Source organism: Bos indicus x Bos taurus, chromosome 25 (genome assembly GCF_003369695.1).
Source record: "Bos indicus x Bos taurus breed Angus x Brahman F1 hybrid chromosome 25, Bos_hybrid_MaternalHap_v2.0, whole genome shotgun sequence".
Lineage (NCBI taxonomy): Eukaryota > Metazoa > Chordata > Mammalia > Artiodactyla > Bovidae > Bos > Bos indicus x Bos taurus.
The window spans coordinates 33,951,588-33,964,968 of NC_040100.1; the positions used below are offsets into that span (position 1 = coordinate 33,951,588).

Below are 13,381 nucleotides of genomic sequence, written 5' to 3' on the forward strand. Positions count from 1 at the left end.
CCACATGGCCTCAGAGTCAGAAAAGACTGAGTGACTAACACACACACAGGGTTGTTGTATTAAATGAGCCAATATTTGTTAACATTCTTGGCACATTGCTGACCCCAGCCGAGTCCTCAAGAAGTGTTAAGTCATATTATCATCACTTTCTGGTTCCAGAATTCCATATTTCATAGAAAAATGAGGTCCAGGTTACATTTTTTTTCCCAGGATGATGGTAGAAATGAAAAGTGAGAGTTTTATTTTTTTAATTTACTTAAAAATTTTAAAATTTGTTTTTAATTGGAAGATAATTGCTTTATAATGTTGTGTTGATTCCTGCCTTGCAACAAGACGAATCAGCTGTAATCATATATATAGATCCCCTTTCTTTTGAGCCTCCCTCCTACCCCCTCATCCCACCCCTCTATGTCATCACAGAGCCCCAGGCTGGTGCCCTGTGTTATACAGTGGCTTCCCACTACCACTAGCTATGAACAGTTTTATTTTGTGAGTGCTTCTTCTGTTCTAGATACTATTCTTATTACTTGACAAACGCTGTAATTTTAAATCTTCCCATTGACTCCAAGCAGAGAAGGCAATGGCACCCCACTCCAGTACTCTTGCCTGGAAAATCCCATGGATGGAGGAGCCTGGTAGGCTGCAATCCATGGGGTCGTGAAGAGTCGGACACGACTGAGCGACTTCACTTTCACTTTTCACTTTCATGCATTGGAGAAGGAAATGGCAACCCACTCCAGTGTTCTTGCCTGGAGAATCCCAGGGACGGGGGAGCCTGGTGGGCTGCTGTCTCTGGGGTCTCACAGAGTCAGATACGACTAAAGTGACTTAGCAGCAGCAGCATTGACCCCAAGAGGGAAGTACTGATGAGTTTCCTACTCTGCCGACAGGAAATAAGTGGAAACAGTGGGAAGGGAAGTGACTTCACTAAGACTCCACAGTCCGTAAGGGACTGATTTTGGAACCTGTGAAGCTGAGCTCACACTTAATAACCATCGCCTTGTGCTGTCTCTAGATTTTAACTGTATTTCCAGGACTTAGACCCAGTCTTCTCTTCGCCTAATCTGATTAGATTACCCCAAACACTGAAGATGTGAGCAGATGTCAGAGAGGAAGAAAACCTTTCTCTCTCCTTCTGGATTCTTCTGCCTGGTCTTAGAATTAAATTAACGTGTGGCAGACCAACAGGAGAAACTCTAATTTAATTTTGAATGCACAGGAACGCCCTCCCACCCCCCGCTGCCTTACATGAGAGGTTCAGAGACAGAAAGATAAAATCAGGAAGATGTGCCATCCCAAGCTAAAAAGTAGAGTAGGAGCCTGGGGCTGTAGAGGGAGGTGGGTGATTCACAGGATGGTGAGAAGAGCAGATGTTCAGTAATTAAATGTTTGCCTGTCACAGGTCATAAAATCTTATTTCTGATAATCATTCTTCTTACGGGCAAGGCCCCCAGTTTAAATTCTTTGAGGGAAGGGGGAAAAGTTTCTCTTGAGCCCATGGGATCTCGAATGCCTTCAGCTCAAAATAATTCACATGCCAAATTGGCGTATCTGGGGGAGGGATAAATTAGGAGCTTGGGATTAGCAGATACAAACTACTGTATATAAAACATAAATGGCAAGTCCTACTGTATAGCCCAGGGAACTGCGTTCAACATCTTGTAATAAACTATAATGGAAAAGAATATGTATATATGACGAATCACTTTGCTGTATACCAGAAGCTCACACAATATTGTAAATCAACTCCAGTTCAATAAAAAAAAAATTTTTAAAGAATGGAAAAATTCAGGACCAGACAGCTTCACTGGTAAATTTTACCAGTTTAAAGAAGAATTAACACCAATCCTTCTCAAACTCTTCAGAAAAATAGAGAGTAAGGAAACACTTCCTAACTTATTCTATGAAGCCAGTATTTTTCCTTGATAATAAAGTAAACAAAGATATCACAAGGGAAAGAAAATGATGGGCCAATGTCTTGTTGCTTTGGGTCTTCCCAGGTGGCTCAGTGGTAAAAAAAAAACCTGCCTGCAGGAGGTTAAATGCAGGAGATGTGAGACGTGGGTTTGATCCCTGGTTTGGGAAGATCCCCTGGAGTGGGAAATGGCACCCCACTCTAGTATTCTTGCCTGATAAATTCCATGGGCAGAGGAGCCTGGCGAGCTACAGTCCACAGGGTCACAAAGAGTCAAACAGGACTGAGCGACTGAGCACAAGCTCATCGTTGCTTTGTACTGTTGGGTTAGTTTCTCCTGCACAGCAGAGTGAATCCCCTCTTCCCAGGATTTCCTTCCCATTTAGGTCACCACAGAGCGTGGAGCAGAGTTCCCTGTGCTCTGTAGTAGGTTCTCATTAGTCATCTGTTTCATCCATAGTACTGTACATATGTCAATCCCAATCCATCCCACCCTCCGCATCCTCCCTTGGTGTCCGTACATTTGTTCTCTACATCTTTTAAAAATATTGATGCAAAAATCCTCACCAAGATACTAGCAACCCAAATCAAGCAGGAGCATATAAAAGAATAAAATGTCATGACCAAATGAGATTTATCCCAAGAATGTGTAGGTGATTAAACATATGAAAATAAGTTGATGTAACACAGCATAAACAGAGTGAAAAAAATAACCACATGATCAAAGTGGGACATCTTGGGGAGGACTGTTCTGAACAGACAATCTCAGCCAGTCAGGGAAGATGAGGGGAGCATGGACAGTGAGCCATTACAGAGGCTCAGGAGCCGTACTGGACATGGGTATGCCCAGGAAGCTAATGGTTAGTATGGAATCCAGCTCAAGAAACCTTCATGGAGCCTGGCATTGTGCCTGGGATGGGTTGCTATTGTTTTAGTTGCTAACTTGTGCCTGACTCTTTTGTGACTCCATGGACTGTAGCCTCCAGGATCATCTGTCCATGGGATTTCCCAGGCAAGAATACTGGAATGTGTTGCCGTTTCCTTCTCCAGGGGGTTTTCCCAACCCAGGGACTGAATCTGTGTCTCCGCCATTGATAGGCAGATTCTTTACCACTGAGCCACCAGGGAAGCCCCTGGCATGTGTTAGGCCCTCAATAAGTACTGCCTGCCTGCATGCATGAATAGATGAATGATGGCTAGAGAATGAGTAAATGATAACATAGAATCATTGTAAGGGAAGAAAAATGACTGTCCCTCTACCATTCTAGGTTCTTGGTTGAGACCTCCACTCCCCATTAAAAAAAAAAAAAGACAGATTAACAGGAGAAAAACATGTATACCTCCTGTATATATGGGAGATATCCAAGAAAACCGAGGAACTCCCTAAAATAGCCCAAACCACCAGCTTAAATTTTATCTTCAGCTGAAGTCGTAAGAAAGATGCAGGGCGGTGAGGGTTGGGGATGTGTGGCAGGAGGGAAGGAAGGTTCTAGGAGGTGACCAAGAAAAGCAAGTAAGCAAGGGTGTGGTCGTGATGCAGATTTCAGTCACTGCCTTCTCCACTGATAAGAGTTTTAGAGATTTAGTCATTGTCCTCTTCCAGGTTACAGAGAGGAAGACACCCTTATAAATGTAAGATTTTTGCTTCTTCCAAAAAGGTTAACTTGGACTCAGTTTCCAGTTTCTCCTGTGTCTGCTGTATCTTAAAAAAAAAATAACCAGCCCCCCAAAAATCCATATGCCAGAGAGGCATATTTGGGGATGGCAAATTCTGCTCCCCTTCATCATCTTCTTTTGGAATGTACTGGAAGGAATTGTAAATGGAGTCCAGGGATGGGAGTGATTGATGAGGATCTCAGAAAATGTCACTGTAAAACTGATGAATGAGCTAACGTCATGCATTAACTCCAGCTCAACTAGCATTTCCCGGCTTCTCCCTGTGTCCCTACCACTAGGCCAGTCTCTCTAAAATGCCATCCAGCGGGCATCTATTGCACACCCAGCTGGGCCCTATGCTGGGCTCCAGGGAACAGTGGGGAACAAGACAGACTCTGTTTCTGACTTCCTGGAGCTCCCAGACAACTGGAAGGTGTGATTAAGCAGAAAGAAAGCACAGAAATGAATGGGTTTCTTCTGTCCTGCGGTGATGCGTGCCGATGTTTGACTCCTGACACGAGGCAGAGGATGGCTGACTCTTCTTTCTCCTCCTGCTCTCTCTCTCTGTCTCTCTGCAGTTTCAGAGACCTCACGACTATTCCCCGCCCTTTCGATTTGGCACGGTGCCCAATGGCAGTACGGAGAGAAACATCCGGAACAACTACCCCTACATGCACCAGTACATGACCAAATTTAACCAGAAGGGAGTCGAGGACGCCTTGGTCAGCTTGAAAACAGGGTAAGGATGGTTTTTCTTTTGCTCTGCAGGCCTGCCTGTCCACGCCCACGCGCCTTACAGACAATGACTGCGCGCCTCGGTGCTTGTCTGTTTCCCCATTGTAATTTCTCAAGAGCTGGAGGTCAAGGAGGCCCCCCGCTGAGGGCTGTTTTTTGTTAATCTGATGAGAGTCCAAGCCTTCCTTCCGAGTTGTATTAAGCAAAAAGCAAATCCAGGACACTTTGAAATGCAGAGAACCAGTGGGATCTCTTAAACTGATAAAGAAGTTGGACCAACTCAGTGGGATTATTTTAGCCATAGGAAGATCTAAGGAGATGGAATTTATATAAAGTGGTGAAAACAAAGTGCTATCAATTTTTATCTGATTTTAGGTAGGAGTTTATGAGGTGTAGCCTTCTGTAGATGAGTGTCACATTGAGGAAGGAGAAAGGAAATATGGAGAGAAAAGCAGTGAGAACTCAGTCTCTCTAGAGGAACAGTGAACATTCTCGTCTACCTGTTGGCATGGTGGAAGTTAGCAGATGCGAAATAACTGAGGCTGTAAACAGAAGACCTGTTTTATGACCTCAGACAGTTAATCAATCACCCTCAGTCTCATATGTGAAGTGGGAATGATGATAAGACCTAATTCTTAGGGGTTTTATGAGGATTAAGAGGAAATTTACTGTAAAGCATTTCAGATAGTGCCTGGCACTGAAACGGGACCTAATTGCTAGTGTTATTTGGTGTAAAGGTTAAATTCTATTCTGTGGACTCTTCAACTTTTTGAAAAGTCAGGGATGTGTGAAATGTGTTTTTGAAAGGGTTCCATTAAAAATAATTTTGCTTTAAATGGTGGGATTGTTTAAAGAGGAAATTTTTGCTTATCCAGAAAATTAACTTACATGTACCCTCTCAGCTCTCAGGATTTCTGACAAGTAAAATGGGCTGCAGTGTATTCTCCTTGCAGATTAACACACAGCCTCTTTCTCTTGGCTGTTCTGCCAGGCATTGAGAAGGTCTTGCTGCTGCTTTTTTTCCCGTGGGGCGGAGGGACCCCTCTGCATCATGCCCGGATTTCTGCATCATTTCCAGGAGCTGAGGCCAATGGCATTTTGTCTTGCAGTCTCCTTAGGATCTGTTGGTATCTCAACAGGGGCTGGGAGAGCATTTATTTAGAAGTCGAGCCTGTTACTTATCCAAAACTCATTCACACACTGCTCATGACTTTTTAAAAACTTACTGAAAGGCATAACAAAAATTCAGAAAACGTACAAGTGTTAAATATGCAGCTCCATGACTTTGTTCAACTGACCTAACCACCCAGATCCTTCAGCTCTCCCATCTCCCACCTCCTCTCCCTCCTCCAGTCGGTAACTTTTCTTGCCTGTTCACTCAGTGCCAGCCCCTGTATGCCAGCTGTTGTCCCGGACTACAGTACTTTTCAAGGCACTGTCCTGTAAGATTAGAAATGTTTTCTTAATTTTTTGCACTTGTTTGTTTTTTATGCATTATTTGCACAAAAAGTATTATAAACCTATTACAGTATAGTACTATATAGCCAATTGAGTTAGCTGGGGACTAAGCTAACTTTGCTGGACTTACAAACAAGTTGGATTTGATGAACTCGCTCTCGGAATGGAACTTGTTCGTATGTAGGGGACTTACTGTACTGTCTTCCATCTACCATCCTCACTTCTAAAACCGCAGGTTCTTTTGCCCTGTTATTCTAACATATAACGAAATCACGTTTTCTTTTTGGATTGCCCTTTTTCTGGCTCACCATTCTGTTAGCGGGGTCACTGCATGTCTTTCTGGTTCTTTCATTCTCGTTGCTACGCAGAATGTTTGGTGTGGGGACACACCACACCGCGCACATCTCTTCTAACCGCGATGGACGTGGGGGTGGTGTTCCACGTGGGGCTATTGTGAGTCAAGCTCCTTAGGGCTTTTTCCTACACGTCTTTTGTTGCACAAGCGAATACATTTTCCTTGTTATATACCTAACAGTGGAATTGCCAAACTATAGAATGTGGGATGTTCACTTTCGGTAGATATCAGAAAAGACAGATTTTTGATGACTTTCCAGCTTAGCCACAGGCGTGAGTTTTTATTTGTTTCCACTGTGGTATTTTCATCAATATATTCTGTTATTCTGAACAGACCATGAGGATAAATGTGAGGACAATAGTTAGGAATAATGGTTGAAGGCTGACTGGTCTTCTCTTCATCTATCTGTCACCCAGAGGACAAAACAGGTTTTTTTTCTTTTTTTTCAATTTTTTTAAAATAACGCAAACAAAAAAGAGTAGAGATATACAAACCATCCCTGGTCATAAATTGTACGAATTGTTCTCGGGAAGCCATATAATGATTATAACATCCATCTTAGCAAACTTGGGCAGATGGTGGGTTTATTCTACGTTCAATCTCCAGAGAGGAGAATGCATGACATTGTTACTTTAAACGCAGAAACTAGAGCTAAAGTGGTGTGTCTTTTTTTTTTTTTTTTTAAAGAAATAACTACACACTCTGTTATAGGTGAGGGCACTCCTCCTTATACTTGGAGATTCTGTCTCAGTGGAGTTGATATTAGGGGAAATCACTTATATGTTTAACAGGCTTCTCAGATAATTATTTAAATCAAATTTTGAATAGACAGTTCATTTACACAATTCAAAAATAAAAAATTAAACAGTGGAGAGCCTTCCTTCCACACTGTGCCTTTTTTGCCTAGTACCCTCTGCGCATGCGTGCTAAGTTGCTTTAGTCGTGTGACTCTTTGCGACCCCATGGACTGTAACCCACCAGGCTCCTCTGTCCATGGGATTCCCCAGGCAAGAATACTGGAGTGGGTTACGATTTCCTCCTCCAGGGGATCTTCCTGACCCATGGATCAAACCCGCATCTCCTGCATTGGCAGGCACGTTCTTAACCGCTATACCGTCACCCGGGAAGCCCCAGTACCCTACGAAGTAATCGCCTTTACTGCTTTTCCTGTGTATCCTTCCAGATCTTTCTCTATCAAAGCATAAACAGCTGCAGAGATTTTTTTATTTTACAGATTTATAGTCTTTTTCATTGTGTGAGTGTACCATATGGTATTTCATCAGTCCCCTACTGATGGATATTTAGGATATCATTTTTTGTTGTTGTTGCAAACAATACTGCAGTGAATATTCTTACATGTGCGTCACATCCATTGTAGGAGACATTTCTTGGATTGCTGGGTGAAAGACTACACACATAGCTGTGATTTTGACAAACATTGACAAATTTCCCTCCCAAGGAAATTCACCTTTACCCACTGCTGTATAAACGTACCTGTGTCCCCAAAGTCTTTGTCAACACAGCGTGTCATCAGTCTTTGAAAAGTTTGCAAAGATAATAGGTAAAACATGTGCCAACATTTAAATGTGCACCATTTTTATTATCCGTAATTTTTTTTTTGCCAAATGTAATTAAAAGCCTTCTGCAACTACTTTTTTGAAAGCATTCATTATTTTTTTTCTCTTGTTTTGATGATCTTTTCTTATTAATTTATCTATTAGAGAAATGAGCCCTTTATTTGTGGTGTGATTACAAATGTTTGTCCCAGTTTTCTGTTGTTGTTACTTTATCTTTTGAGCCTGCAGATAATTTTTTTTTCCCCTGTGGAGATTTATATTTTGTATAGTCACACTCATCAGTCTTTTTTTTTCCATCACTGATTTTGAGTTGTAATTCAAAACTCCTTTTCACTCAGATATAAAATAGTTTTATCCTCTTCTATTTTGGTTGCATTTTTAATATTTGGAATTTTTCTTGGTCTAAAGTATGAGAGGACCTTCCCTGGCAGCTCAGATGGTAAACATACTACGTGCAATGCAGGAGACCTGGGTTCAATCCCTGGGTCAGGAAGATCCCCTGGAGAAGGGAGGTGGGCATCCACTCTAGTATTCTTTCCTGGAGAATTCCATGGACAGAGGAGCCTGGCAGGCTGCAGTCCATGGGGTCGCAAAGATGACTCCTCAGATGATTATGAGAACTAAATTTGAGAACTGCCATCACCAAACTGCACCAAGGTCTGACAGCCTCTGTGTTGATCATGTCTGCTCATCCCATCGTGAGACTTCTGTCTTTCAGGTGTCCACTTCACCACACTGAATTGCCTTTTCCCTTTCCCATCCCATTTTATTTTTAAATTTTTCATTTTGAAATACATTACTTTAAAATCAGATCAGATCAGTCGCTCAGTCATGTCCGACTCTTTGCGACCCCATGAATCGCAGCACGCCAGGCCTCCCTGTCCATCACCAACCCCCGGAGTTCACTGAGACTCACGTCCATCGAGTCAGTGATGCCATCCAGCCATCTCATCCTCTGTCAGGAACTGTATTGTGAAATTATTTTATAAGAGTAAATATCATGAGGATATACAGTTTAAGGAATAATAAACTCATTTAATTATAATAATAATAAAATAAACCCCAGCTTTGAAAAAATAGACATTCCCTTCCTTCACTATGTATAGCATCTCTAGAAGTTTCTCTTCTCAAAAGGTACAGGGAGGTACCCTACGTGCTTCTGGATTGTTGGATTTCAAGATATTCCCTTTATGCTACCCCCAGTATGCTAAAATCCAGTGAGGCTTGGCTTAGAAAACCCAGAGCAAGTAGCTCAGCTGTTGGGTCCCACCCCTCCACTCACAAGTCTCGGTGACATCTGTGCTTTAGTGATTATAAGTACATATACAGCAGGGTCAATAAAACAGGGAGGCTCCTTTATGAATTGTAACTTACTAGAAGAGTCTGAAACACAAGAGGGACTTTGGATTATGGTTAAACAAGAGTCCCAGCTCAGTCTGAGTCTGGGCTCTATCGTTAGCTAGCTGTGACCTTGGACAAGTCATGTCACCTCAATTTCCCCATCTATTTCAAGCCACCTCAATTTCAAGTCATGAGCCTCAATTTCCCCATCTAAAGAGTAAAAGGGTTGGATTCTTCAGTCTCTGAAATAATTCTGAGATTCTTTTACTTGTGTCAGCACTTGAACACTTCTTTAGCACTTTCCAAAATGCAAAATCCAGACAAACCACAATTATAAACGGCTGTCAGTTTTGCAGAAAAGATTTAGAATAACTCTCCACAGCTGGATGTCTCCAACCCTGGCCAGGGAATGAACTCTACCTAAATCAAATGTGTGTCTGTGTTAGTCACTCAGTCGTGTCCGACTCTTTGCAATCCCATGGACTATAGCCCACGAGGCTCCTCTGTCCATGGACTTCTCCAGGCAGGAATACTGGAGTGAGTTGCCATTTGCCTTCTCCAGGGGATCTTCCCAACCCAGGGATCGAATCCGGATCTCTTGCATTGCAGGCACATTCTTAACTGACTGAGCCACCAGGGAGGCCCACCTGAATCGAATGGTTACTTGTAAAAATGCAAGGTTTTGGACTCAACACAAGACCTTCTCTTTAGTGGTAGAGATTTTGGATTTGCATTTTAACAAGCATCCTGCTGCTCCAAGGTGATTTTGATACAAGGTAAAATCTGAGAACTACTGTTCGCAAGTTCAATAAATACATTATGCACATGAAGAGTACGCCAGCCAATATAAACATGTAGCTTGTCTTCAGAATCCAGAATCACTTTAAGAGTCTTGGGGCACAGAAACTTGAAACTAAGTGGTTGTGTCATTTGAAACTAAGTTTTTTTAAGTGTCATGGTTTATTGAAATTTATAATAAATGGAGATAAAACATCCCAGAAAATATCAAGTAAATCAGTGAGAAAATAAGGTTGATCTGCAAATATTGACAGATGGGGGTTTTCAGGAACAGCTCTGTGATGACATGTGGGGGTCTCCCGAACCAAAGGTGGATGAGCATTTCATGACCCTGGGTTTCCAGGCCAACTGGGTCTGAATCAGTTGTTGTTGTTTAAGCACTAAGTCATGTCCAACTCTTTTGTGACCCCGTAGACAGTAGCCCACCAGGCTCCTCTATCCTTGGAACTCTCCAGGCAAGAATACTGGAATGGGTTGCCATTTTCTCCTCTGGGATCTTCCCAACCCACACCCGTGTTTCCTGCATTGGCAGGCAGATTCTTTACTCCTGAGCCACCTGGGAAGCCCACCTGAATCAGTAGGGATGCTAATAAAAATGTGAATTCCTGAGCCCCACTAAGCCAACAGAACCTGAGTCTCTGGAATTTGGAGATTCAAATTCCGGATCTGCATTTGAATTCCAGATCCCGTGCTTGGGAATCTGCATGCTTCAACAAGTTCTTCAGGTGACTGTGGTGTACAATAATCAAATGCGGGGCCCGTGTGCTTTAGAAGAGGGAACTGAAGCTGAAACGAGTGGAGACAGATTTAGATGTATAAACGCTCAGTCATCAGAAGCCAATGTTCTCCAAGCGGTTTTGGCAAGTAGGCAAAATTGCAAGCATAGCACTTACGCCAGATTTAAATTAAACAATCTACGTTCTTACGACTCTGAGGAGCCTAATATTTGAAGACATAGTGGGATGGTTTATGTGTTCTTATCTTAACTGACTTTCATGTCCAATTATGCGTATATAAATTTATGGAGAAGTCCCAGTTTCCTTTAGAAGCATCAGTCAGGCCTCCTCCCCAGTCCCTTTGCTGATCTCATTTCCAGTCCGACAGTGTTGGGAAGCAGACACGCATCTTTTGGCTTCTCTTACATTGAGGAGTTTGGAAGAAGAATTGGAAAGGCCCAAACTGTGCTCAGTGATGTGTCCGTATACTAAAAGGCGCAGGGTGGCCACATCTCTTTGCAAGTGTCAGCAGCATTTTTATAGGAAAGGTGAACACTTCCTCCCTGTGCTAGGGCCAGCACCTCCAAGCCTGTGGGGGTCAGGAGCCCCTGTTTTTATTGGCACTGCTGGTGACTCAGATACACACAGTCCCTGGGCTTTGCAAGGTTAATTCATTGAGTACTGAGAACTGCTGTTCTGTCTGGAGTGGACAGGACCGAGAGGAGGAAGGGTTCAGAAAGAACAGAGGCATGGAGGAATACACATTTAGGTTTGGGAGAGGTAAGCTGAAAGTGCCTTTAGGACAACATCATGATATTTCATCTTTGCATTGATTGAAACCTAGCCATCTGTGAGATGCAGCTCCAAGTACTTCACGTGCATAATCTTGTTTCATCCTCAGAAGATGCCAGTGAGCTGGGTACCATTACTACCATTACTCAGAGGTACTATTTTTCCTCTGAGCTGGACACTATTATTGCTATGAACTGGTACTCTTACTGCTATGAGCTGGGTACTGTTATTGCTGTGAGCTTGGTACTCTTACTGCTATGAGCTGAGTACTATTATTCCTATGAGTTGGGTACTTAAAAAGATGAAGAACCTAAGGCTCTACGAGGTTAACGAATTACCCAACAGGCTAGTTAACTCAGTACTTCACACTGTAGAGTTATTGACTGTAGGAGTTAGGCTTGCTTCCCAACTTGTCAATGCCAGCGAGGCAATTGGATATGAGATTGGAGTTCAAAGGAAAATTGAAGACCAAAGTTCTGTATTATATTATTGTGGAGGAAGAAATGTACCTCCTTTCTAGATTCTTGTGGCTAATCTAAGAATTAAATTGACATGAGACAGATTAACAGGAGAAAGTCAAACGGAAGTTTAATAACATGTAAACCCTGATGCTGGGAAAGATTGAGGGTGGGAGGAGAAGGGGACGACAGAGGATGAGATGGTTGGATGGCATCATTGGCTCAATGGACATGAGTTTGAGTAAACTCTAGGAGATGGTGATGGATAGGGAGGCCCTGGCATGCTGCGGTCCATGGGGTCGCAAAGAGTTGAACACAACTGAGCAACTGAACTGAACTGAACTGAAACCTTGGAGAGACCCGGGAAAACTGAGTAACTCACCAAAATGGCCAAAGACTCACCTTAAATACCATTTTCAACTAAAGACAAAAGAAGGTGTTGAGGGTAGTGGTTTGAAACTTCAAAGGGTAGGAAGGCAATTGCCATGGAGATGAAAAAGCAAATGTTTGATAAATAAATGTTTGCTGGGCCAGCAGAGTCAACAGAGTACACTCTCACCTCTAGGCCCAGCCTTGAATTTCCCTGACCACACTTGGCCCATGTCCTCTGCAGACGTCTCTGCTGATAGCTATAATCTGGGGACAGGTCCTCCGTCTTTCTTTTAGGCATTTAGGAGGAATGTCAAAGTTTCTTCCTGAGTCTTTTGGGCCTGGATTGTTTCAGCTTGAAATGATCTACATGCCAAAGAGATATTTTGGAGTGGTAAATTTTGCTCCCCTACAATATGTATTGTAAGTAAAATACTGGAGAAGACTCTTGAGAGTCCTTTGGACAGCAAGGAGATCAAACCAGTCAGTCCTAGAGGAAATCAGCCCTGAATACTCACTGGAAGAACTCATGCTGAAGCTGAAGCTCCAATACTTTGGCCACCAGATACTAAGAGCAGATTCACTGGTAAAGACCCTGATGCTGAGAAGGACTGAGGGCAGGAGGAGTGGGTGCAACAGCGGATGAGATGGTTGGGTGGCATCACCGACTTAATGGACATGAATTTGGGCAAACTCCCAGAGATGGTGAGAGACGGGGAGGCCTGGCGTGCTGCAACCCATGGGGTCACAAAGAGTCCGATGCAACTTAGTGACTGAACAACAGCAACAACACAATATGTATATGTACATATATTTAATATGATGTATAACATGCAGATACTATATAACATATATGTGTCAGTTGGCAATCTGAGAGTTGATAAGGTCCCAGCATCCTCCTTTCCATCTCAGAAGAAACTGGTCCAGGGATGCTCAAATTGCCAGGGCAAAAGTAGACCAGGAAGGCATGAGTATCCTCAGTGATGCTGAGTTGCCATGCAGAGCGAGTTCTTTCAAGGGTGTCACCTGAGCACATTTTATCAGCTATATTTTACCAGTCAAGCAGAATCCCACTCAGAGGGTTCCTTCCAGCTGCTGAGTTTGAAAACAGGCATAGATCTCAGGGTTTGGTGAGCTGTTCTCCTAAATGAAACAGCACAGTCTCCAGAGAAAATCGGATCGACAGTGACCTGGTTTCTGAGGTCCACCCC

General features: G+C 43.0%; 1 protein-coding gene across 2 annotated transcripts in view; it reads left to right on the forward strand.

Annotated features, from left to right (window-relative positions):
• The window catches only part of GRIN2A (glutamate ionotropic receptor NMDA type subunit 2A), a 452,790-nt gene that overhangs the window by 368,176 nt on the left and 71,233 nt on the right, over positions 1-13,381 (forward strand). For both annotated transcript variants that reach the window (XR_003508663.1, XM_027527304.1), the window contains exon 11: positions 4,150-4,310. Coding sequence is in view for 1 of the 2 variants with exons in the window: in XM_027527304.1 (XP_027383105.1) it covers positions 4,150-4,310 (161 nt within the window). In the remaining variant the exon portion in view is untranslated. The remainder of the gene's footprint in view (positions 1-4,149; positions 4,311-13,381) is intronic.